Source organism: Aptenodytes forsteri, unplaced genomic scaffold (assembly GCF_000699145.1).
Source record: "Aptenodytes forsteri isolate BGI_AS27 unplaced genomic scaffold, ASM69914v1 Scaffold760, whole genome shotgun sequence".
NCBI classification, from domain to species: domain Eukaryota; kingdom Metazoa; phylum Chordata; class Aves; order Sphenisciformes; family Spheniscidae; genus Aptenodytes; species Aptenodytes forsteri.
This window is the reverse complement of record NW_008796108.1, coordinates 149737-175424: the sequence shown is the minus strand read 5'-3', so window position 1 is coordinate 175424 and position 25688 is coordinate 149737. Positions and strand designations below refer to the sequence as shown.

Below are 25688 nucleotides of genomic sequence, written 5' to 3'. Positions count from 1 at the left end.
CTGGTATGCCTTTGATCTGAAGCGTTCGTGGTTTTGAGACTAAGGACTGATCAGCTCCCGTGGTAGGTATTGGATCTTCTAGGTGTCTAAACCTGGTTGAACTGAGGTTATAGCTCTTAATGTGAGAGTCCATTCATCACGGGAACATACAAGATTTGAGGACTGTGTTTACAGTATAAATCAGAAGAGGTTGTAGGTGTGATCATAACCTGTCAGAGGACACACCTGAGAAATATTGTGGATGGCTTTATATCTTTTTAACTTGGAGGGACAGGTTATGAACAGTGAAATACCATGTTTACTAAGCCAGTGCTTTGCTAAATCTACATCTTCAAGAGATGACTTGAGATGGCAATTGTGTTTCTGAGTACGGCTTTACATCTCGATGGTATGAAAAGCATCTGAGAAAATGTAGCAATACTTAATAATGTTAAGAGGGAAAGGTCAGCTGAACACCGTTTGTTGTAGCAGTGTATAAACCTCCCGGTAACATCTGTTCCCTATTACTGTGATAAAAATTGCTCCTTCCTTAGATCTTAGTTGGATCATGAATTAAGTAGTGATATGTAGTAAAACTTGCAGTCGTATTAGGCTTGTCAGAGTGCATATGTTGTGAATCTGACTGGTGGCGGGTAGCACTCTGGGGAGCCACGTGGCTTGGGGGAATGGGAGAACGGAGGCTTTCTGCTTTTTTAGCACTGGTTGAAACGCAACTGAGGGTGGAAAGGATTAAATTTCAGTGCTGCCTGTGAAGTGGCTGGTGCACTTAATAGGATGAGTTGCTGTGTCTCAGCCCGGCTCCAGGAAGACAGCCGTCTCCACCGCTGAAAGCACACAAACTGACAGCACTGCCTGTCCCCCCATTCGCTGTTTTGGCAGAAAGGAGTAGGACTGAATTGTTCGGGGTGAGAAATGAATGTCCTTCTTCCTCCCGGAGAAGTTTCTCCAGGGTAAGAGGAGAAAAGGCAGAAGAGATTGAGCATCTGCCTTTCGTACTGCTGTGGCTGTGCTCTCCTTGAGTGGAGTGAAAATGCTGCAGCCAGATGCCACCTCCTCCGGCTCTCCCTCTGCATGGGGGCAACCGCGTGTGCACGTGCTGTGGGGCCGGGGCTGATGGAGTTTAAGGAAGCCGCGTCTCTGGGAAGCCCCTTGTCCAGCTCCTGTCCGGACAAGGCACTCGCAGATATCCTGTAGGCTATATCTCAGTAGGGCAGGGCTTAGGCCAGGTGTGTGCTAACACACACGCACACATGTGCATGCATACATACACACGTCTCATCAGAGAGGACCGACTCCTTCCTCCCCGTCCCCCATCATGTCTGCCCGCCTCTGAGGGCTGGAAAATCAGAGGTGAGGACGATCTGTAGGAAAGTTATTGAAATCTGCTTTTCTCAGAGGGCACCATCATGTCGTCTTGTATTTCTTTGGCTACCATTAATAACTTTTTTCCTAGTTCTTGCTGTTAAATCATTAACTTTGAGTGTTACATTTCAAATTTGTGTTTTATGGAAATTTACAATTGAAGACACTTGTTGCTTGAATCTTGAGCAGCTGTAACCCGACTATTTTAAATGCATATCCAAAGCGATAAACTCTTCTGGTTTGTGGGTTTTGTGTTAAGTGTAAGGAAAACCTGGGCATATTGAATAAAAAAAGAATTATTACTATATAAAGGATGTTTATCTATCAAGATTGGAACAACCCATGGGAAGAGATGTTTCCAGCCAGTTCTTCCTGAGTAAAGCTCAGCCTCTGCCAGTCCTTGCTGACTTCACTTGAAGTTGTTTGACTCTTGGTCCCTGTGAGATCCTAAGCAGCCCTGAATTGGGCATCACAGCCCCAGGTGCTCCTGACTCCCTCTGAAATATTTTTCTCATAATTCATAGAGAAGGCAGTCTAGATTGGAGACATGTATTATGATGGGGAAGATAGAAGTGATTTTTGAGGCCAGCAAAGTTCAAAGACTTTGCTGTAAGTTTTCAGGATTAAAGATTTACTTGATGCATTTTCCCATATTTAATAGACAGGAATAGATGAAAGGGAATTTCTATAAAGATTTTCGTTCATAGTTAATGATGCTGCTATTAGATGAGCTTCGACACTGTCTCCCAAGACATGAAGTTTTAAAACCAACCTTTTTAAAACATTAAATGACCTTTTTCATCCGCTAGCTTTAATAAATAAAGATTATTTCAGCCTCATTACCTAGTCTGTTCTGGGGGCTGGTTTAATATTTGGTAAAACTAACTAGTCTCCCAAAACGCAAGTGAACAAATTTTGCTGGTTTTCTATCACACGCCCTGCAGGGAGATAGGAAGCGGTAATGTGGTTTGATTAGTGGCTGGGCCCTAGGAGTGCCACCGCCACCTCCATCCTGGGATTCAGGATGTCCAGCTGTGTTCCTTTCTTTTCCAAAACTTGCCGCTTGCTGTGGGCACTTTCGCCTTCCTCGTGTATTTGCTCCCAAGGTGGGCTGCAAAGTTCAAATTCAGTCAGAGCTGAGTAGGGAAGAGGGTTTGTTGTTGGTTTGTTTTTTGGTTTGGTTTGTTTTTGTTTCCCCCTCAGCTGTAGGGAAATTTTCAAGATTTCCAAAAATGAGAGTGGAAAATCCCATCCTGAATAGAGACAAAAAATCTTTATGCAAACATTTGTGCCTACGTGGCCTGAAGAAATTATTTTAAATGCTTTGGTTTCAACTCTTTTATTTTTAAAATGTATTTAACTATACATTAGTGGAAATGAGTTTTGTTTGAAAACTGACTATTGAAGAATATACTTGAAAATGTTGTCCCATTTTAATGATTTTGAAGCTTTAAATTGGAAAATAATGAATCTAAGAATGCTGACATGCACTCCCCCACCACTGATCTTTAATTTTGCTATGTCAGCACCTGGAACGTAAGAAGCATTTTGTGATGTTCATCAGATTCAGTACATTGCTTTACCCTTTCCTGGAAACAGGGCCGCAGTGAAATGTTTACACACATCAAACAGTTTTGTGTATGAGAAAGTGGGGTCCCGTTCAGGACTTTCTTCTCTGTCTGCTGCTGCTTTCCTAGAGAAGTGGGGAGCTGAGCAAGCTGCTTGTTGGGGCACTTTAGTCTCCCAGCTTCTTTGTAATTAAGAGCAGTCACCAGGCGTATCGATGTATTAAAAAACCTGTGATCCATGCTCCTGGCCTTAGAGGAAAGCACAAACTTTTTTCTTGCATAATGAGATTAAGATTAACTGCCCTAGCTTTGCAGATAATGATGGTGCTTGCGTGTTAGCGGAGCAGAGGAGATGGTGTCGCCTGAAGGACTGGGAATGTTCGCCAAGACATCTGTGCATATCATACAAGAAGTATTGCTGTGTGTTGTTTTATCAGTACTTCGTTCAGTTTAGCTCCCATAAAACTGGGAAAGAATAGGAAGAGAAGGAATTCTTGAGTGGGATGTCATCATGATACAAAGTAAATCAGGTTAGTGTGGACCACCTTTGCTTCACCAGTGGATTTGGTATCTAGTTACCTTCCACAGCTGGGGTTAGGGCAGGACTGGGAAGCAGAGATGCTCTGCAGTTTTGTCATGAGAGAAGAGATCCCACTGGGACGAGCACAGCAAGGCTGAGAAAAGAGCCCTGAAATGTGATGCAAGGTGGTTGCTGAAATTGGGCTGTGCTTTGAGATTTGGGTGGGTTCAAAGCAAGTCTCAGCGGCAGGAAAGCCAAAGTAGAAGGAGCCTGAACCCGAGACAGGTTTCTTCATTGGGCTGGGCTGTGTCAGAGGCTCTGTGTGTTGGTGGCAGTGAAGGGTGATGGGTGCTTATGCACTGGGGGAGAGATGAGGACCTCCAAGGCACAAACCAGCCATCTGAGGAATGTGATCTCAGTCTCACCTACAGCACATCATCACTGTGCTTCTTTAACAGTGGTCCCAGTTAGCTATGTCTTCAAAACGTGTGTATCCTTGGACTCTGCTCCCAGCCCTTGCTCCTAGGGAGGCAGGATACCTCCCATTTACAGTTGATGTGCTTTACTTCAGCTGCCAGCTGATTTACGTGTTTCACTCTGAATTTCCCTCTAAAAAAAAGATAATTCATATTTTTTCTACGCATAATTATGTATATATTATATATATGAATTTAAGTTTTAATTAATTGGAAAATGTTATTAGAAGGCATCAATGCCATGGACAAAAATGCCTACAAATATTTTCTTTTGTCTAAAAAAAAAAAAACCAAAACCAAGCCTGCTGCAGCACAATGACACGTTTCAAAGCTTCAACAAGGCACCTAGCTGCTGTAGTTAGTTCCATGTTTCCCTGACACACAAACCAGCAGAGCCCCACTAATCCCTGCTTTGCTAACCTATGCAGTGTGGGGCGTGATTCGGTGCTGAGCTGCGACTCCATCTACACCTGAGCAGTTCTGAATGGCATCGCTCCCTTTGGAGAGATTTTTGGGAAGGGAAGATAAGCATTGGTGCCTTTCTAATACACACAACAAAAACCAGCGCTGCTCTTTGCCAGGTACGACTGAATAGCTGCATTCTGGGAGGAGACCTCCTATTAGCAAGGATAAACCCACTGGGGTGCAGAAGTTGTGCTAGCTCATAATGAAACGCTGTGATTAATGCTCAACTCCAATTTCTTTTTGCCTTCCGTCAAGAAAATAAAAATAATACCCCACACTATCTTCCTCTGCCTTACACAGATTTGAGTGGGCAGGCCCAGGAGCTGAGTTCAAGAGTCAAGTGCTTTCTGTTTGAAAAATATTTGTCCCTTCCCACCCACGGCTGCCCACGTGCTTCCTGAAATATTCCAGCTATCAGCACCGTACCAACGCTTTCTCAAACGAACGAACCGAGGCTATCTGGGGACGTTCTTCCTCTGTTGGGATGTGAGGCAGCGCCCAGAACCGGGCTGCTTGGGGCTGCACAGCTGGATGTCCCTCTTTAGGGGCACCCAGGGCGAGCGGGTGGACGCCCGTGCTGCAGTGGGTGCTGAGCACCGCCAGGACCCCAGCAGCGTAGGCAGCCATGTCGTGCTACAGCGAGCCGGCAGGTAACGCAGCTGCTGCTGCAGAGATTTTGCCACCTACGTGTCTGGCAAGACCTGGGAAGTGGGCGAAGCGGCGGGAAAGGCCGTGCGTGGGAGGGAGGATGCGCTAACAATAGCGGTGGCAGGAGCAGAAGTGCCAACGCGCTGGCTGCTTGTGTGGCAGCGGAGATCCCAAAGAGGTGCTGGGGACGGGGAGGTGCACGGAGCTGGGCTGAGTCCCTGTCAAGCCTAACTGCTGCCAACGCCTTTGCTCCTGCAGCTGCCATCCTGGATGACCCCATGGAGTGCAGCAGAGGGGAGAGGCTCTCGATCACCCTGGCCAAGAACCGCATCAACCGCGCGCCCGAGCGGGTGGGAAAAGCCAAAGTGGAGGTGGACATTTTTGAGCTGCTGCGAGACAGCGAGTATGAGACGGCAGAAACTAGTAAGTACCCCTCCATGTAGCTGGTCCTTCCCCAGTTCTTCTCTCCACTGGTTCACAGGAGGTGTCTGGCACACTGTGCTTGCTGCCGAGGATAATTGTGTGATAGTCAAGGTGGGTATGCAGGGTAAAAAGCACCTCTCGGCTCCTCTATCAGCACTTGAAAGATCAACACGTGCTAGCATGAAAGTGTATCTCTGCAAAGCCCCCAGGCCTGCCCTGGCTGCCCGAGCGCAGTCAGGTTTGGTGCAGGGGTTTGGTACGGTCTGGATGTGGGCGCAGCATCCCTCGGGAGGTGTGTGGGACCTTTAGCAGCACACTGCGCTGTGTTCAGCACCAGCCAAGCGTTTGCAAGGGCTGGCCCTGCATTCACCACGGGGGCACAGTGGCACGTAAGGGGAGGTTAGGCTTGGAGGACAAGTGTCAAGGCCAGTTTTCATTTGAGGGTTTAGCGTGGTGTTGTGAGGTGAGCCCTGGCGTGGACTGAGAGGATCTGGGTCCCCTATAAGCTTTGCCACCATTCAGCTCAGCGGCTTGGGACAAATTATTTTCTTTAATGTGTGTGTCAATAAACAGATGTAATCATACAGGCGGTGATGCTCCTTTGTAAAGTACTTAATGGTGTGCAAATAAGAGACTCTGGGCAAGTTCAGTGCAATTAAGTTATTTTTAAAACCCCACGGAACGCCATGTGTCAGCAAACATGATAGCTCTTCCAGTGCTTTAGATTGCCAGTGGATTTGTTTACACAAAGTGAAGTTTTCAAGTGATGTTTAAAATCATGTGGATTAAAAAGAGCTAATTTTGAAAGAGCAGTATGCTTTCCACGTTGCTTTAAAGTCCCTTAACGCAATCAGGTCTATACTATAGGTGTTCCTCTAGATGCCCAACATATCAGACACATGCTGATGAATAAAAAAGGAATTGATGGTTAGTGTCCCACAGACCTCTCAGGAGTCCAAGTGAAAGAAACCAAAAAGATCTATAATAGCTTCTTCCTGTAAGAGGGAAAATCCCTTGGAATAGAATAGCTTCCCTTTAGAATAATTTTTGAGACGATTTTTAGAGTTCCGGGGAGGACTATGATTTTTTTTTTTATTACAAGCTGGCTTGAAAAAGCTGGAGAAATAATTTTAAATAATGGTTCTCTGTTCTAAGCCTGTGTAGTCTGCAGGGTATCCCAGAAAGGTGTGGTAGTGTGTTGTGGTCTAGAGTGGGCTGGCTTTTCACACAGCTTTGGTGTTTGTTCTGCGCAGCACTGAGCATCCCTGCGCCTGGGAGGCCCCGTGGAGCCGCGTACCCGGTGCTGCGCAGGAGCAGGTCTCTGGGTAACTGGCAGAACGGGCTGAATAGGCCTGCGAGATCAGCAGATCGCTCCTTCATTTCCTGAATTAGCGTTTGCATTATTTATAGAAGCGTTCAGTTAATAAAGTGCATTTCAGCAAGTACCTGTATGTCTATTTATAGAGCCTGTCACCCATGAGGCAGTCTAGATTAAGATAATCACATGCAGCATCACAGGGACTGTTTAAAACAGCAGTTCTCCACCTTTTTAGATCCCTCATCTCTTTTAACTTTTTCTTTTAACTTTTGTCTTTCCCATCTGTTCAGGATTGTGCGCATCCCGCTTTGCCCTCATTTGGCACAGCAGTAGGGCAGATCCCATCTCACTGGCCGGGTTGTGCAGAAGGGATGGGGGCTGCCTGTGTTTCCAAGTACATGTCCAGTTTGCCCCCGTAAGGATCCCAAATCTCCCAGCGAGCCTCCTAGGAAATGAGAAAATTGCTTGCTTGCCTTAGCCTTCTGTGTCTTTGGAAGAACCAGTAGCATTTTTAGTTCCATTCTTCTTACTCTCTCATAAATCTTCTGCATGTAGCAGTGTTCCTGTTATTTAGCTTTGCTGAAGAAACAAGCTCGAGTGCCAAGTGACCCCAGAGCTGCGGTAAAGATCGTGAGCGGGATTTCTTTCTCACTCGCACCCCTGTAACACTGCTCAGAAATTTTTCTGTTGGAACGTTTTTCAAGCAGAAGAATACTAATTTGCTGAGAATGAAGTATCATGCGAGAAATTGTTGATTTCAGCAAACGTGGTGTTTGGGGAGAACATGGAAATGGGATAAGTGAGGAAGAGGCAATCTTTCATTTGGAATTTTCACCTCTGGGTGATTTTCTTTGTTTTCTTTACTTTGACTTATAGAATATAAAAAGTAGAAATCAGAGCAAACTGATTTGATTTTGGTGAAGTGAGTATTCGCATAATTTTGCAATATGTTATTTGCCTTTTCTTCAGAGGGAAAAATGTCTTGAAGCATTTCTTACAAAAGGAAAAAGCTGGATTCTGCATGGCTCCGCTATTAATGTCGCTGAAGTTATTCTTGATTTATACTGGTAGCAGAGGAGAATCAGATCCTTTAACTTAAATTTCAAGGCTTTCAAATATCTGACTTCTCAGCTTTAATATGGCACTGATATTTGTTATCACACGTAATATTAATAAAAGCAGTTTAGATGTTTTAACCTATGACTGCAAAGCTGTTATACATCTGTTTAATACTGTTCTCAAATTTCATGCCCTTTGAATCACCCTTAAATATCACAGCTAGCATGCTTAGCCGACTGATCTAGGAATGCTGTGATTACACCCCATCAGTGATATTCCGTGTACAATTAGTGCATCAAGAGAAGAAAGACCTTTTGAGAGTTAGTTTTTATTTCAGTGTTGAGCTGTTTTTCTTTCTTTTTTTCCTCCTGACTGACTCAGGCATCTTACTGTTAGGGGGCCACAAAATCACAATTGCTATAGCAGGTAAAATATGAGTCAGTCTTAATCCCATTCATGCATGGTTTGCCATTTCCGCTTTATATATGAATGAAAACAAACATTGCCTGTTCCTGTATGCAACATCTGTAAAGTCCTGTGTTTTGAAATGAGCTTGCAGTGAAAGGTTATGGATAGAGCTTTTTTTGCCGTTATAAGTAAAGCCTGTTCTCTCTTTGTGTTTGATGTTTCAACTCCTTTTATGGAGAACAAAAATGACTAGTTTAATCATGTCTTTATCTAAAACACCTTATTCCTTTTGATGTCCGGGGATGGACAAATTTTCTACTTGTCACCCTGTCCCCTATCGTCTCATCAGTCTTTTAAGCATCTTTCTGTTGTTAATCCAAACATCTCAGGGCAGGTCAGCAGTCAGAGTGAGCGAGCAACTGGAGGATTTTTAATTTTTATTTATTCGCACCAATATTTCAAAGTGCCTGATACGTCCTTTCAGTGACAGTGGCTCGTGTGTGCTATTAACTGTCCCCCTATTTTTGTGATCCTGTTGGATTTCACATGTAAGCCTGCTCTGGTTGCGGGTTCTTGTTAAGAAGCATAAAGGATGCTGCAGGGAGCAGTCTTGGAGCCATGGTGCAGGATGCACTCTCTGTAACGCCGTCTGTTTATGCACTTGGTGGTTTTTGTATGAGAATCCCGTCCTGACCAGTCCCTGTCATTCAAGATCCTCTGATATGTTTTGTGATCCTGTAAATGTTGAGGTAATTGCATACCTTCCCTGCTCATTTATTTTCAATTATAGGCAGGAATCTTCTTTGCATGCTGTTTGAAAACCTTGTATCAGGTATCTGTATGCAGTGAAAGAGATGCTGTGTTCTGCACTGTGGGTGGATGCTCTCACCGGAGCGCTTTCAGCCATGCTTTGAACAGGGAGGGTTCATGGAAATGCTTGCTAAGTGCCCTGAGATCCCAGGAGGTGAAAGGCACTATCTGACCGTGGCTAAGTGGATGTACACACATATATAATGCAAGAGCTACTCATTTGTTGTTGTGCTTTTTCATGTTCAAAAATAAGCACGTATTTCCATCTTCCTTTAAAACATATCTTGCTGTTTCCTGAGTGTCCAGACCTGAACTTAATTCGTAAATATACTTGTGGAAACCATTGAACGCAGCCCTTTCTTGCTTATGTGGCAGGGCAGACCTGCTAGTATGAAAGGAGGGTCACCGTTTTGCATTGCACATTGAATGCACACCTGAGCTTGCATGAGGGTCACCTCCCAGCTCCAGGCTGTGGCCTGTGCCGGGGAGGGGGACAGGAGCCTCTGACCCCACTCCCAGCTTCTGGGCAAAGCCATAACTGCATAGACGGAGGTACCGTAACGGGACATCTGAGCTGCACAAGCAGCAGAGGCAGAGACGTCCACATACGAGTAGAAAGGCAGCAACCGTCAGCAGCTCACACCTCTGAGGAGTTGCCCCCGAGTGATGGGAGGAGGGATCCTGTCCTGCCTAAAGCAGTGCAGGTCTCAGCAGAGAAGGGTGTTCCCCGGGATGTTTCGTTTTCAAAGATCTATGTATTTTAAGAGTGTTGTTAAGAAATCTCTTTGCTAAGCCTGTTTCTTGTTTTTCTGTCCCACTGTCCTCAAGGATGTTAACTTAGAACAGCTGAGTGCAGGCAGTCTGTAAAAATGGAATAGGAAGTTTGGGACATCTCAGGCCTTCAGGTCAAGGATGATCAGTAGTACCCATGTCCCATCTTATGATAAAGAGGTTTTTAACGTGATGTCACTTCAATGTCCAGTATTTCTTGAGGTACTGAATTCTAAAAAAAATCAAAATTGGACATGATCTTGGGCAGAGGTGTCCGGGTCTGCAGCAACCAAAAATGTGTCCTGCACAGCATATAGCTTACATGGCACCCATGTGAAGTATGAAGAGTCTTGAGTGGCAGGGGCTACACCAGTATCTGTGGTTATAGTGTGTGCGGTTATTGGGGATGAATTTTTGGTACAGGGCCGACATTTCTACATCCCTGCAAGTGGTTGTCTGAATCCGCAGCGGCCATGATGGTAGCAAGGTTGAGCCTTTTCCCCCTGTGGAGACTAAGAGCACCAGGTAATGTTCTGAAGTATGAAATGTGTTTGGATTACAAGAGAAGCTTTCCAAACACGGTTGAAACCTTTGCCTGAGGCACCTCCACTTTGTTGCCATTCATTTTCCTTCATTTTACTGGATGTTTCACCCTTGGAGTGATAAGCCAGGTCTTTTTCTTCTGACAGTTGTTGCAACTCTGTTGCCATGACTACTTAACACACTTTTTGTTCTCGATGCCATCTCTTCTCAGAGATGAGAAGAAAAGTGCTCACCAAACTTTCACCTGCATGCACAACAAAATCCCCCCCAGGACTTGTGCCCTAATGACCTGTGGATAAAAAGGACTTGGAGCAGCTCCTTCCTCCTAGATGCTGAACTGCAGGGCACCCGAAGGGTCTGCTGCAGCTGAGAGGGACTGATGAGTGCTGCTGAGATAGCATGCAGCGGGGTTTCAAATTGCTGGTGCTCTTATTTAAAAGGATCTTTTGAAGAGGTGTAAGTGCCTGTGAATCTTTAAGCACAGAGGAGAAGCAAGTACTGGATTCCTTTGAAGATGCCACAGAAAAATATCACTCATTCTGTAGCAGATTGAGATGGTGGAGGGTGAGAGAGCATGGAAGGAAGGAAAACCCAAAAGAAGATGTTTGCATATCATTGGCACTTTCTGTAAGAAGTCAGAGCAATCAGTATGTATAGGGACCTAGTAGTATATGGAGTTTTTCCTTCAAGTAGCACTTGGAGAGAACTAAAACCAGTTCCCCAAAGTGACAAACTAAGTCCTCAGCTTTTGGCCTCAAATTCCAGTCATGAGGCTACGGAGAGTTATGAAGTCTAAGGCCAGAGATGACCCCCTTGATTAGCTGATCTTATCTTCTGCAGACAATGTAGGCATTCACTTGCTGAACACTACACTCAACCTCATAGCTCGCTGTTCTAAAAAAAATCCCAAGCGCGATATACGTTCTCATTTCACATCCAGTCTTGATTTAAAGACTTGAAGTCGGTAAGAAAACCTGCTCTGATATGTAGTACATCAGTTTTGATGATGAATTCCCTTCGCTACAAAAAATATGTTCTGGTTTGAAATTTTCTAGCTCCTTTTTTCTGGCCGCTGAATCTAGATAACTTTACAACCATCACAAAAGCTTGTCTGAGATGTAAGCCAGGGACCTGCAGTGAGGATGGTGCTCTGAAACAGACCAGCCATTTGATACTGAAGGGGCACTATCTTTAAAATCTTAGCTTTGTGATACGGTGGTTTAGTTTTTACATATGAAAATGTTGTGAGCTTGCAATTGCCAGAACTGGTAGGTAGTTGTGGTGCCTCCTTTCTCCCCCATGGTGTCCTCTTTCTTCAGAAAGCAGTCACTTGACGCCACTTGAGCAAATGTGGCTTTGTCCGGGGAGAAAGGAGCCGAGTGCGTGGCGATGCTGAGGCAAGTCTGGTATTTCAGAACGAGCCGTGGCCAGCACATGTTCAGACGAGCCTTTCGGAGTCCGGGGATTCAGGCACGAGGGGCTCTTGCCTTCTGTTCGCAAGGCATTGCCTGCGCAAGCTGCTCTGGAGGAGCGTTTCTGAGCGACGTGGCTGATTGGGATGGCAGCGGGGAGGTGACACCAGCTGGGGTAGTCCTTGGAGTGCCATTTGGCTAAATTTGTGCTGTGAATTAAAAGGACAAAAGGTTGCAGTTTAACCCAGGAAGCTTGAGGGAAGAGATTTAACTTTTCATTTTGTCAGGATCTTTTTATTGTTCTGCTAACCTTGGTGGCACGGAGCCAGAAGATTATCTACTGCCAGGAAAAAAACAAATGAAAAACAGTAATACACGATCCTTATTATTACCATTGAGCTCTGCAGAGGATGAGGGAAGAAATTCATACGAGTTTCTTTGCTGCTACGTGATGCTTTGAAGCTAGGTCACTGCTGTGTTTAGCATCTTCCATAAACTTTGGTTAATGTTTTATCTTGGAGCATAGCAGATGGGGCCAAAAAGGGATGTTATAGGAGAGAGACCCCAGTTCTGAGTCAGAGATGAGGATACCAGGGCTTTGGGGAGAGTTCAGGTGGGATTTAGAAAGGCTGGGGAAAGATGGAGAGGCAGGCGTCGCAGGCAGGGTGACAGTGCTTCAGAGGGAATAGAGGGATTTGGGGGGGAGATAAATGGCAGGGAGTATGTTGTGTGAAGGAGACGATACTGTGTCCTTAGTAAGGTGCAGCAGGCACTGTAAGCATGACTGTCAGTTAGAAATTGAGGATGAAGTCTAATGCATGTTTTCTCTCTCTGATGCCTGCAGTGTGCCAGATTCTCCCAAAAGGAGTGGTAGGTGTCTTGGGACCTTCCTCAAGCCCAGCCTCAAGCTCTATTATCAGCAATATCTGTGGGGAGAAAGAGGTAAGTGGAAATGTCCCGTGTTGGAGTAAGTCTATGCCCTTGCGCCGACTGACTTGGCCCCAGTGCCCGGCGGCTGCCCAAGGCTGGGAGGGTAACACAGGAGCCCTGGCTCCTTCCTCCCTGGTGGTTTGTGGCAGGCCTGGGGCGAGAGTGGAGTTGCCCACCGTGGGTAAGGGGCACCGCAGAGATCCTGACCCGTTCCCCAGCTCTGCCTTCTGCACGTTGTCCTTCAAACCGAAGGTGTGCTTGGTGAGCCCTGATCGCAGCAGTGCTTCTCGCTGGCTGCTGCCTGGTGCCCGGGCTCCCTGGGAACACAGCGTTTTGCTGGTGATTTAGTAAGTATGGATTAGGTTTTTTAATTTACCACTGTGCCGAGCAGCAATGCCTTCTGTGCAGATCCCATGCAGAAGGGCTTTCTGCAGCCTTGAAGGGATTCGTTTGGAGACTCTCGCGTCTATGCCAAGTCCCAGCCACAGCCGCATAGCTTGCTGCAGCTTCCAGCTCTGCCTTACGCTGCCTTCTCCCTCGCCTGGGTCTGCCTCTGGCATTTCTTGTTCAAGTCTGGTGCTCCGTTTCTCAGTCATCATTTCTGGGTATGCACACCTCTCCTTTCCACCCGCGCTCCCCAAACCCTCTCCAGCTGACATCCACGTGCCTCATCATCCCCAGTGTATTCTGTCCTCATGTCCCAGCTGCAAAGCAGAGCAGGGATGTTACCTTCATTAGACAGGGGCAGTGAGGTACCTGCCTGTGGTACTCCAGGACATCCTTGGCAAAGATGACTTGCTGTAGTCATCTTACCTGCTATATCGTCCTTCCCATGCTCTGCCATGGCTTCTAATGAGCAGAGTTGACAGCTTGGTTTATCACCCCTTCTCCTAATGCACATATTCTTGCAGCTTCCTCCTTTTCCATTTCCTCTCTCTTTTCTGCCTCCCTTGTCCTTGTTTTCATCTGTATCACCTTTTACTTCAGCTTCCTTCACATGTGACACCGATGCGAACCATGTCCCCACTGACTGAGGGGTGCAAAAACCTCAGCTTGCCCTGGCAGACATGCATCCCGGCCAAAGTTCCTGGGTGTGACATTACTTTGTGCACATACTTGGAAAGCTGCGCCCCTTTCTGTCTGCTACTGTTCCATCAATGCAAACACTTTTTATCTGCGTCCAGACTATGTGCCTGATTTAATGTTTTATAAGCCTTGAACCATCTTACATTGATCTGGCTCTGCTCTCGGGAAAAGAAATTGAGTTCTCTTCTCATAGTTCATCCCTTTAAAGCCAGATAACATCTCTCAGTCATTTAGTGGTCTCTCTCTGGAGCCCAGCCTCCAAGGAGGGGAGTGCCTGGAACTGAGCACTGTAAGTAACTTGCATTCACAAATGACTGCTGTTCTTTGTTCCCTGAGAATCAGAAGTGTTGAAGATGGAAGAGATCTTTTAGACCTAGTGCTTTGGGCTACAGCAGGATGGGTCTCTTGAGAGTATTTTGTAGTGCTTTCTCCAGTTAAATGTCCCAGACATGTGCTTCATCCCAGGCAAAGGCAACTCTGCAGCAACAGATTGCAAGTGTTTTTCCCCTGAAATTCTTATTCAGTCTGCGTCTCTGATCTAAGTCTCTTCATTTTTTTTTTTCAGAAATGAAAGGTGAGTGCTATTGTACGTGTAAGGTATTTGATTCTCAAGTTTGATCTCAGCTGCCCTCCTAGTGATGTAAACCTGCAGTAACTCCCTGTGATTTATATCACAGTAGCATCAGTTCGTGCCGCTGTGTTAAACGTGATACAGCAACCCAGCCAGAGCCATTGTACTGGCTGTACATCCATCAGGTAAATGAGAGTGTCCCCATTTTACCACCGAGGCACCAGATGGTGGAGTGACTGGCCTGATGCTCACCTGTGGTAAAACTGGGGGATGAACCCCTGCATTACCCCTCTAGTGCCTTTGGCCTAAAGATTTCCTTTCCTCCTGTCTGGGGAGGGGTGTTGCACTGGGGCAGAGCTCTTGGAAAGGAGAGGAGGGCTCTGGGACTGAAGGTGAGCTCTCAACCAGGGCTGTGATCAGCTCTGGGCTCTTGCAGGAGCTGCTGTGACGGTGGCTGCCTTCACCTCTGTCTCCATCTCTCTCTTCTCTGTTAGTGGTTGTTGCTGCAAGTTTCAGGTTCCATCTGGCTCCCAAGAGTGATCAGCACGCTGGAGCTGCCCTGTCTGCTCTGGTTAAAGGAATTTGCCTTTCGCTTACAGTCTGCTTCTCTCCCTGTTAACAGAGCCCGGGATGAGGGCTGCAGAGTGAAATCAAGGCAGATAGCAGCTTATTACTCTTTAACTTTCCTATTACTAACCAAACAGCTTATGCTGTCAATGAAGCAGCCATCACAACCTACTAACAGGCTTTCCCAAGAGGAGAGGGATGGGAGGCATGGGAAGATAGCTTCCGGAAGGACTAATAATGGAGGAAAAGAGGACTTGACACTCCCCTAATGAAGCCGAAGCAGGTGTTTCCCTTTCTCTGTCTTCTATTTCTTCCAAATAATTCACTCAGCAAAAGGAAGACAATATTCCTTCTTCTCACTTGGCTGAACCCCCGGTGTCTGAGCTTGATCTGTTTGCCCACCCGTTCCCTCTACACGAAACTGCCAGGTGTGCAGCAGAGCTGCCTCAGAGGGAGCCCTCCGGCTGTCCCCCCGTGCAGCTTCCCTGCTCCCCCTTCCCCAAATTCCCTGGGAAACAGCATCCCACTCCCACCTCCTGCTCCACTGTATTAATGACAAGTGCAGCATTATTAGGACTTGTGGTTACAGTCCCGTTGGAGCTTGCCCGCCGTATGGCCACCTGTTACCTCTCTGCTGATCAAAAAAGCCCAAAGCTTCTGGCTGCCGCATCTGTTCCTCTCTCTCCTGAGCCTTGCCAGCGCAGGGTCATCTTGTTCTTCCCTTCATCTCTCCTAATTACCTGACGACACATCGGTACTGCAGGCAGAGGTGGATTTGCAGCACTTCATCCATCTAGCACACAGCAAAGGTCTGGGGGTCTCCAGCATGGGCTATGTAGCTCCCTGCAAAGCATCCTCCGTATTTACCAAGGCAGCAAACCCAAAATGAAGTGTGTGCCTGGCTACAATTAGTGCCCAAGCTAATTAGGTTGAACTCATCCGGAATGGTTTCCTGTGCTGTAATCACAGCCCCCGTTGCCTTTCTCTGAGTGGCTCAGCAAGAGTTTTCCTGATCCACTCCTTCCCGTGGCTTCTTGTTGCTGCGATAATTATTTTCCTCTGCTATTGCACAAATCCCACCCTCCTCTCTTCACTCCGGTGATGCTTCTGCAGTTTTATTGGGATATTTCACTTTCTGCCTGCTGTGCATTTCACACCAAAAGTCCTTTATGGTAGATTTACTTGTTTTTATTTCTTTTTCTTCCTTAATTATGTTTTCTTTCCCCTCCTCCCCACTTAGGTTCCTCACTTCAAAGTGGCACCAGAGGAGTTCTTGAAGCTGCAGCTACAGCGGTTCACCACCCTCAACCTCCACCCCAGCAACACCGATATCAGCGTGGCCGTGGCAGGAATCCTGAATTTCTTCAACTGCACCACTGCCTGCCTCATCTGTGCCAAAGCTGAATGTAAGTCATAAGTCATTGCCAGCCTGGGTTCGGCTGCCCCTCTGGTCCCAGCGCCTTCTGTTCTATCTCCTCCTGCGTGTTTGGTGCTTGTTGGAGAAGGTCCCACAGGCAGCACGAGAGCTGCCTCGCTGTGGCATCCCAGGGTGTTCGCCTCGCCTGGTTGCGGTGGCAAGGTCTCTTCTGTTGGCAGCAGGCAGGCACTTGGTCAGAGCAGCCCGAAACAGCGGAGACCTTCAGGGCAGGTTTTCCACCCTGTTGCCCCGTGGAGGTGTTTGCAGTGTTTGTGAGAGGAGAAAGGGGATGGGGGAGAGACTTGCCTGCCTTCTGTTTGACAATCTGAAGAGTGTTTTGCTTGCACAGATGGGTTTTTGAAATGAAAAAAAGGCTTAGGCTTGTTTCTGGAGATTATTTTAGGCAAGAAAAGCTTTTTGAAATATGTCTATCTCAAACCCACGTGCAGTTTGTGGCCTAAAAGCAGGACTTGATTAATGTCCATACGCTGCGCACCCTCTTGGGCTCTGCAGCCATACATCTGCTGGTAATTGTGCATCTGGACGCTGGAGCGTTCACCTCAGCGAGACCATATTCATCTCTGCATAACTCCTGTCATATGGCAGGAGCAGGCTCTGCATCGTAGTGGTAAGAAAGAGTAAAGTGTGTCCTGTGCTTTTTAAGGTCAGCGTGTATGTTAGGTAGCTGGTGTGTAGTAGCCACATCTATTTTGCTTTTATTATCCTGTAGCCAGATTCATTAGCACTAGAGTTTACCATACAAACAAGCCTAGAAGGAGGGGCTTTGAATAGGCACATGGATCCAGTGATAGCTTTGGGGACACTGGCAAGAGCTTAGCAGTCTCTGACCGTGGGGCCAGGTACAAAGGAAAGGCAGCATCCTCTCCAGCTAGCCCTGGGCAAACTTCATGCCACCAGCTGTGCAAGTAACGCAGTGTTGTGGCAGATTCCTGCACAGGGACAGAAGGAATAAGAGTATCTTTGCCTTTTCTTTTTGCTTTATGTACCCTGACGAGACCACATTCTCAGCTGATGTAAGTCAGTAAATTGCCTTCAGTAGGCATGCTCAGATTTACCCCAGTAGAGGACCTGACCCTAAATTATGCAATTAAAATCATGCAAATGGTCTCCTACATTACTTCTAGTGTTGGAATTTTTCACTGTCTAACCTTAAGCAAAAAGGAAAAAAAAAAAAGGGAAGAAAAGATAATTAGGTTTTCTCACCTGCTGTGCAGCATGCTCACAGCTCTGTCCTCACGCTGCTGCCAGGCATGGAGCACACATACACATCAGCACACCACCGTACACCCCTGCCCTTCTCCCCAGTTACGTGCCAAAACATGCAGGTGTCTCCCATTGAAATATAAATACCTCCCTGGTAGTAATATGATTTATTTCACTTCATTTAACTGGATCAAAACATTGGGAACCAAATTGCTTGCATTAAAATAACACCCTTTTAATTGAATCAGTCCGGTTTATTTTACTCTGGTATTCCTGGATAACTCAATATTTAGGATGTGCTGTGCGACCCGAGTCCTTCCCTGACCCAGGGAAGCAGTGGGACGGGTGCCTTTCATGCATCCTTCTCTTTGTGCTCAGTAAGGACCTTATCTGAGCTAGGCTTGAAGCACAACATGCTCTGACTATAATGGAGTGCAGAAAAGGCATAATCCAGCTTCACGCAGGAGCACGAGCCCTCATTTTCCCTTAGGACAAGCAGGGCTCCTAAGCACAGTCCTTAAACAACTAACTCGAGGCACTTTGGGCTTTCGGAAGGTTGCTTGGAGGCAAATAAGGGGAGCGTATGAGCTGTCTGCTCATCAGTGAGGAAATGCTGTTTTGAGGGATGTTATTATTTAGATCCCAGGAGGGAAAGTCATAGCTGCTTTGGTTTAAGTACAAGGCTGTGTGATGGGACTCCTGGGTCCTATCCCGTCACGCTCATACTATCACTGTAAGGAGTCTCATCCTTCCTCTCAGGACTGATTGTAATTTCTTCTGGCAGAAGCAGAAAATGACCCTCAAAGTCAATGGACTTAGGCCAGCCTAAGTGTAATGCAATGGTGAATAGAATAAGATTATGTGACTCAGTTTCTCTGTGGTGCGGAATAAGTAGCTAGTTTGTGAATTGCTCTGAAGTCCTAACGTGGAAGGCTTTGTGTAATTCCACCGAAACCTTAACCCAAACAGGCAACCACTGACAAACACAGGGGTGCATAGACCTCACAGGAGCTACTCTGTATGCTCTGATTGTCACAGGAGAGGAAATAACACCCGGTGCTTAGGAAGGGAGACCAGAGCACTGAGGTCAAAAAGCTTGTGCATGCTCTAGGGCCGCAGGGAGGTGTTTGAAGCAATGCTGTTGGTGTAAGAGCAAGGCTGGATGATGGGAATCACCATTTCTCTTCCTAACCGTCAGGGTCAGGAATTGCACCTGCACAAATCCTGTCCAACCGTGAACAGAACTGCTGGTCCCCTGGGCCTTGGTCAGGAAAGCTCGGAGAGAAGGAGCCCCTCTCCTTCTCTTCAATAGCCTCACAGGCAAGAACAATAAGCAGGAATGTGGGAGTTCACAAAAGCCTTCAGGTCCTGCCTTTCCTGCTTCCCAGGGGCGTTCCCTGGTAGCGGGCTGTAAGGTGTGCCAGGCACTCTAGAGGGGAGGCCATATCTGCAGAGAGCTTGGGGGTGGGCTACTCCTGCCAGCTCCAAATGTTTGCATAAGAAAAGGAAAAACAGAATAAGCAAGGTCAGGACTTCCCACTGGCCAGCTTGAACCATTGACCTGCCTCTGTGAGTACCTGTGGTCCCCACAGGACTGTTCAAACAGCGTGTGCCTGGTGCAGCCTCTCTGCACAGGGTGGTCCTCACTTTAGTACTTCAAAGTTGCCAGGAGGGGTCTACAAGCTCTTGCTCGCGTTCGGCCTGCGGAGCAGCCTTCTGAAGTGCAGTCTGTCAGCAGCAGCATCTCGCATCCTCTCGTCATCAAACAAAGAGGAATCTCTTCAGATAATAGAGACTTCCCTCCACATGACAGGAGGCGCTGCAAGCAGGAGGCTACAGGTAGGATCTAACATGCTGGAAATGATAATTTCCTCGAACCAAAGGAGGAGATCAAATGCTTCCTTTTTGCCCTGGTCCCACTTCCTCCTCTCCGTGCCTGATGTGCTTCAGAAACTTAGCAGCTGGGCTCTGCCTTCCTCACCGCAGAGGCCAGGGTGGCTCTGTTACCTGGGCTTGTGCCCCGGTGAGCTGCGGGCTGGAGGAGAAGGCAGCAACGGAGGTGCAGATGTAGTCAGCAAAGAGAAGAATGAAGAGGAAGCTGAGGGTCTGATGTGAATCACAAACTCATAGCAGTTGGCAGAGGGATGCTCTCCGGTTTGCAAGATTAACTTACAGCTGAGATATACGACCTTTGGCATTAAGGAGCAGGATCTAATTTTATTTCTGCAGGAAATTAAATAGAAAAGGTACATTTCCAAAGGGGACGGCTGAAGATTGCCCTCCACACACCCACCCCTTTCTGTGAATTTCTGTCCCCTTGAAAGCCACGTTGTGGTGTAAATCTGGGCTTCTCCCACCAGCAGGGTGGCACGCAGGGTAGCACGGCTCGCCCTTTTCCTTCAGGTCTGTCCAAAGCCGAGCACCGCGGGGCCGCGACTTCTGGCAGCGCTCCATGCCGACTGCAGTGCAAGCACTCCCTGCTGCCAGCCCATGCTTCGCTGTGATGTTTGCCTGGGAATACTCTCCAAGGGCAGAAGTATTTTATGTTCAGTGATAGTCCTGGGGACTTCAGTCTGTGGGCTGTAGTGCCAGCAATGGTGGGTCCTGGCGTCAGTGGCCGGGTGTGCTCAGCCCTCATCACTGGCTTAAACTGGGGGCAGGTTTGGTAGTGAGTGCTTGGGGAGCTACATCTAGTGCTGCCTCCCCTCCCCCTAAACATCCACTTCTTACAGAGTACAGTGTTAAATGCCATGAAATTTAAATCATTGTGGAAAAAAGGGGTAAGTTCCCATGTCTTTTTTTTAATGCAAGACTTTTATAAAGTTAGTAGAGTGCTCTTAAAATCTTTCTCAGTTTTGCAGCAGCAGATTTTGTGGGGATGAGCTGTAAGTGAACTTGGTATTCTCAGGGCTGTTACTTGCAGCAACCTGTCTGGTCCCTTGCAGATGTGGAATAAAGTGAAAATAAACCTTGCAAGGATCAAATGAAGGGCTTAGGTAAAATTTACTGTTCACTTGAGCTAGTCCATGTGTCCTGTACACAGAGTGAATTCACTGGCTAGTGAGAAAGAAAAGCTGGTGTGATCCAGAGAAGTCCTGGCCGCTGCTGGTTTTGTAGTCCCTTGCTGAGTTCGTACCTGTACTCAGAGAAAAGGTAAGAGGCGAACGCATTGTAAAGAGCTCAGTGCAAACTTAGCTTGCTGAAAAACTCTCACCGTGAATGAGAGGCTCCTCATCTTGGATGTATCCCTTTTAATGCACTGCTTTGCTACCTTTGTGAAGTGCTGGGAGTCCTTGAAAGCAGCGCTCTCTAACGCTAATCACATCGCATTGTATCGCTTCCCCGGCCCCTGACCTTCTGGTGAATGCAGTCAAAGATACGGTTAGGTTAAGAATAGAGCTCTGACTTGAGGCTGGCTTTTGCCCCTCCACCAGCTAGTATGTGATTCTGCTGATAGTTCTGTTCTTTTCCGTTTCCTTCAGTTCAGCTTTCCCCCTTCTCTTTGGATTGTCTTTCTGTAGGGACGGGATGTGTGACCATGCTAGCTGTCTGTGTCTTGCTAATGATTACCTCTGGTGGTCTCTCTGGTCAGTCAAACTTGACAGGAGATTATTTCCTGATGAAACTCAGCAGCTGGATAGAAGAGACAGACTATCAAATATGCTTTCTTGACTAAGAAAAGCTGCAGCAGGAGCTTTGACGTCTTATTAGACATCAAGGAAGCCGTGTTGGAAGGAGCCCTTGCAATGACCTAGCTGCAGGAAGAAACTTCAATCAGAAGTGCCGAAGGCAATAGGGCACACGTCCAGAGAAGTCGGGACTCATCCTTGTGGGTGCTCACTAAGTATTACTTCTTTTCTTCAGCTCCCATGTGAAGGGAGAGCCCGGTCCTGCAGACTGCATGGGGAGTGCCGAGGTAGCCAGAGTCCTGGCTCTTTCCCGTGGCCGATCACGTCCAGACGCTGCCCGAGGAGGCGGAGGGCTGCGCTGTGCTGGGGCACTCGGAGGGCTCAGTGGGGGCTCGGGGGAGGCAGAAATGCAAATGGTAGGGCAGAAAGAGGGAGGAGGGCTTTGACGTGGAGGTGGAAGGTGGGTCTCCAGAGACCTTGCCCAGTAATGGTGCTCCTGGGCTGCAAACACTGTCCTACTTTCCTCTCTAATTTCCCCATAAAGCACCAAATATGCTGGTTTGTTTGATTTATTATTGGCTTCTGTGTTGCTCCATGAATCCCCAGTCCACAAGTAATTCGGCACTGTGCTAGGACCATACTCACAATTTTTTTCACAAATTTTTAATGTAGACCTCATGGTATTTTTGCAATGGTCTCTGCTTTGCCTGACTCTCAGCAGAGCTTTTCATCCCCAGGGACACATGCCCTTGGAAGACAGCAGCTCCCCATCAGAGTGCTCCAAGATCTCCAAAGTCTATCAAGTTGTGCCTTGCAGGGCACTTAGTTTGGGAGCTAGTAATGCAAAGGCTTAGGAGGAGGAATCATCCTCCAGCAACCAGCGATAACCAGAACAACCCTGCATGCAGGAAGATAATGGAGAACTTGTCTGGACTCTGGAGTCCTGAGCGAATTTGTATCAGCAATCTTATCTCTTCCCAAGAGGCTTTTGGGGCCACTTTTTATCTGGAGAAGAGCTGGAGTAGCTCCATCATTTCCCATTCCCTGCTGGCCCAGGCCTGTGCTGCAGCCCCGAATCCTTTCCTTTGCAGCGCATAGACACAGAACTGCAGGACTGCTTCCTACTGGGGATGGCTATGGGGAGTGGGAGAAGTGTTTTTTGAACCAAGCATAAATTTTAAAGGTATCTGGTTTTTTTTCTCCCTTTTATTTGAAGGCCTTTTAAACCTAGAGAAGTTGCTTCGGCAGTTCCTCATTTCCAAGGACACACTCTCAGTTCGGATGCTAGATGACAGCCGGGATCCTACCCCTCTCCTAAAAGAGATCCGAGACGACAAAACAGCTACCATCATTGTGCATGCCAACGCATCCATGTCTCATACCATTTTGCAGAAGGTAAGTGTCTATTAAGTGTCACAGTTGTACACGCAGCAGCTTCCACTGAACGAGATACTGTGTGCAGTACATGAGCATGCATGTGCAGGTGTTGTATGATAATGGAGTGTAAAAATTCCTACAGCAACACTGGAAATGGTCTCTGCTGAGAGGGGAATTGCCACTGATGGAGTTTCTGCAGAAAATAATTTGTTCTCTCTTTCCAGGACTGTATCTGTAGAAGCAATGGTTTAATTGCTCTGAGCTGATATGTTTGCTTTCTAGAAGTGGCGTGTGTTTGTGGCTCCTGTTGCCATCAAACAGCCGTGGAGGGCTGCTTAGTGCTCTGAAATTAGTCGATCAGTGCAATAGTTTTTTCTTTTTTTTCTCCAAGTACATTTCTAACTTTTTGCTTCCTTTTTTATTGTCTTATTAACTGAGATTTTATTTTAATCATGTTTCTTTTTAAATGGTCTCTTGCTGCAGTTTTTAGCATTTGTTTTGATAGTCGACTTCAAAATTGAGCAGTGGCTCCAGATGGAGTCTAAAGTTGTGTCTAGTTTCCCACATCCTGGAAGGAACAAGAAGTACTTCCCGAATGGAGGCAGGATCCAAGCAATGGGGTCCCCCCTTGGCTGTTGGTGCAGGCATTACACACGGTGTCCTGGCTGCGGTATCAGGGAGCCAGTCGTTCAAATGCCATGACTGTATCAGATTTATCCCTGATGACAGCCAGCAGAAACCGTTAGAGCTGTTTTTATTATTCCCCCTCCCCGCCCAAGATTTTTATTCCACTGCTTGCAATTTTGCATTTCTAAATAGGCGGGTTTGGGGTTTTCTTTGGTCCCCTCTATGCAGGGGTTTGTTTTTGGTGGTGGGTTTTGGTTTTTTTTTTTCTTTCTCCTGGTCCCTGTTGCGTGCTGCCTGGCTGCTGAGGGCTTTCCCCCTCCTCTGTTGCTATAGTGACTTCCCACAGGCACACAGCAGTGCTCTTCGGGCACACGCACTCTCCCTTCCCGGCTCCAGCATCCTTCTGCCACAACTGATAAAGATGTCAGAGATTGCCACGATTTTTCAGCAGTTCAGTAAAACCTAATGTAGTCTTCCCGGCTAGAGGATTGTAGGAATGGAAGGTAATAAATAACGAGCTTCTGATCTGGCAACTTCTTGCGCTTTGGGAGGCTGGAAAGTATTTTCTTTATAGAGGTGCAACTAGAGCAGGGGGTGAGGTTGTGGTGAGCAAATAGGTATATCCTTGGCCCCTGCCCACTGGTCACCAAAAGCAAGAAAAATGCACTATTGGTTTGAAAGTGCCTTGTGTCAGACCTGTCTCAGGAGACCAGTCCTGGCCTCGGACAATGAGAGAAATTGCAATTTCTCATCTCTTACCCTCTACATATGGTCTGGAGACACATCGTTGCTTCCTCGATTACCAGCCTGTCCCGGCCGCCCACCTGCCAGCGGGCACGTTAAATGGATGGGAGCGATGCTCACAGGAAGCGCTTTGTTGCTCGCTTTGATTTTCTGCCCTTGAAATCAAATGCACTGACTTCAAAGTGGGTCAGACAGAGGGAGAGCTGATATTATCGCTGTCGCCAGGAAGGGAGAAGAGAGGGAAATAGGTGCCAGGTTTTACTGTGTAGGGGCTTAAAAATGAGGCAGGTATCTGGAAAGCTGGCTGAAAGGCAGGTCGGCAGCCTCCTCTGGAGTCGTGGTGCTCTTTTGGTCGAATGACTTTGCCGTGTCCATTTTGCCACCTGTGCAAAGGTGACAAATGTGACAGGGTGACAGTGTGCAACCGAAGGGCTGGGCACAGCCAGACCTAAGCCACCGTCAGTCATCTGTGGGCAACTAAAGCTTTCCCCTCTGCTCTGTCCGTGTCCACTCCCACTGCAGTGGTGGTGACCTCAGTTTCACGCAGAAATAGGTAAAGAATAGGCAGGAATAGGGAGAGGTGGAATCTAAGCCTCCCCTTCGCTTATTTTTCCTTCACTGACTTTCTGTTGTTGCCATCCTCCAGCTTCTGGGGGAGATGGAAAGGGACTAAAACCAAGTAAGGAGGTGCTGCCTTTGGTCCTTCCCTCCCTGCCTCCAGTTCCTCTGTGTGGTGTGGGGTGATGGGAAAACCTCTTTGCCAAGGTCCGGAAGCATGATTTGAGACCAGTTGTGCTTGGCAGTGAAACATAGTCTTTCAGGAGTATCTGCAGATTAATCCCCCACTTTCCTAAGCATCTGTTCCCACAACCAACTCCTTGTTTACTGAGAATTTTGAATTTTGGAAAAGGACTTCGATGATCTGGTCTGTGATCTCTAGAACAGATCATCCCATGGCAAAATCTGTGTTCTCCTCTCTGCATCTCCATATACTTTTACCCTCTTTTTTCTGTTTCTGCAGCCATTGCAACCCTGTCTAAATTCTGCAGAACAGACTGAGTTACTAGGTTTCATTCATCCTAATTAATTTGCGGGACTGGAGCCCAAATCTGACTGATACGTCTGGGAAAACCACTGCTGGGATGAATGTCCTTTTTCTGTAACTCCAGAAGAGCTTTGTCTGCCTTGCTTTCTGCATCGCATTGTTTGTAGCGAAAGGAGACAAGCTCTGACCTCTCTCAGCTGCTGCTTTCCCTCATTATATTCAAAAAGATGTTGATGGCTGAAGAGGAGAAAACCAGCATCCATTAACAAAGCAGCAAACCTCAGCCAACCTCGCTTGCCTCCAAACACAGAGTACACCTGAGGAACAACTCCTCATCCCAAGGGGCTCTGGAGGCTGCAGGCTGGGGGCTGCAGGACCCTTCCTTGCCTTGCTGGGTTCTGTATGGGTCGTCACTGTTGGGGCTGGAAAAGCTTTTACTTCCAGTGGACATCTTCCTTCCAGGTTGTCCTTGGCTGGATACACCTGCAGGATGGGGCCACATGCAGAGATCCCCGAATGTCATCTTGCACCGTGCCGCAGAGGGAGCGGGGATGGCCACAGGGGCCTGGAGCTGCGGCTCGTGCAGTGTTGGGTGGTTTCTCTCTGCCAGGCAGCCCCTGTGCAGGTGCTTTGTCAGTGCTGTTGCGGAGAGGAGACCTCAGAGGTAGGCTCAGTCCTGCTGAAAAAT

The 25688-nt window shown here is 47.3% G+C and overlaps 1 protein-coding gene across 1 annotated transcript in view; it reads left to right on the top strand.

The window, feature by feature from the left end:
* The window catches only part of GRIK4 (glutamate ionotropic receptor kainate type subunit 4), a 143045-nt gene that overhangs the window by 54454 nt on the left and 62903 nt on the right, over nt 1–25688 (top strand). The window contains exons 2-5 of the mRNA XM_009286740.2: nt 5298–5462; nt 12628–12725; nt 16178–16343; nt 22424–22602. Of these exons, the coding sequence (XP_009285015.1) occupies nt 5298–5462; nt 12628–12725; nt 16178–16343; nt 22424–22602 (608 nt within the window). The remainder of the gene's footprint in view (nt 1–5297; nt 5463–12627; nt 12726–16177; nt 16344–22423; nt 22603–25688) is intronic.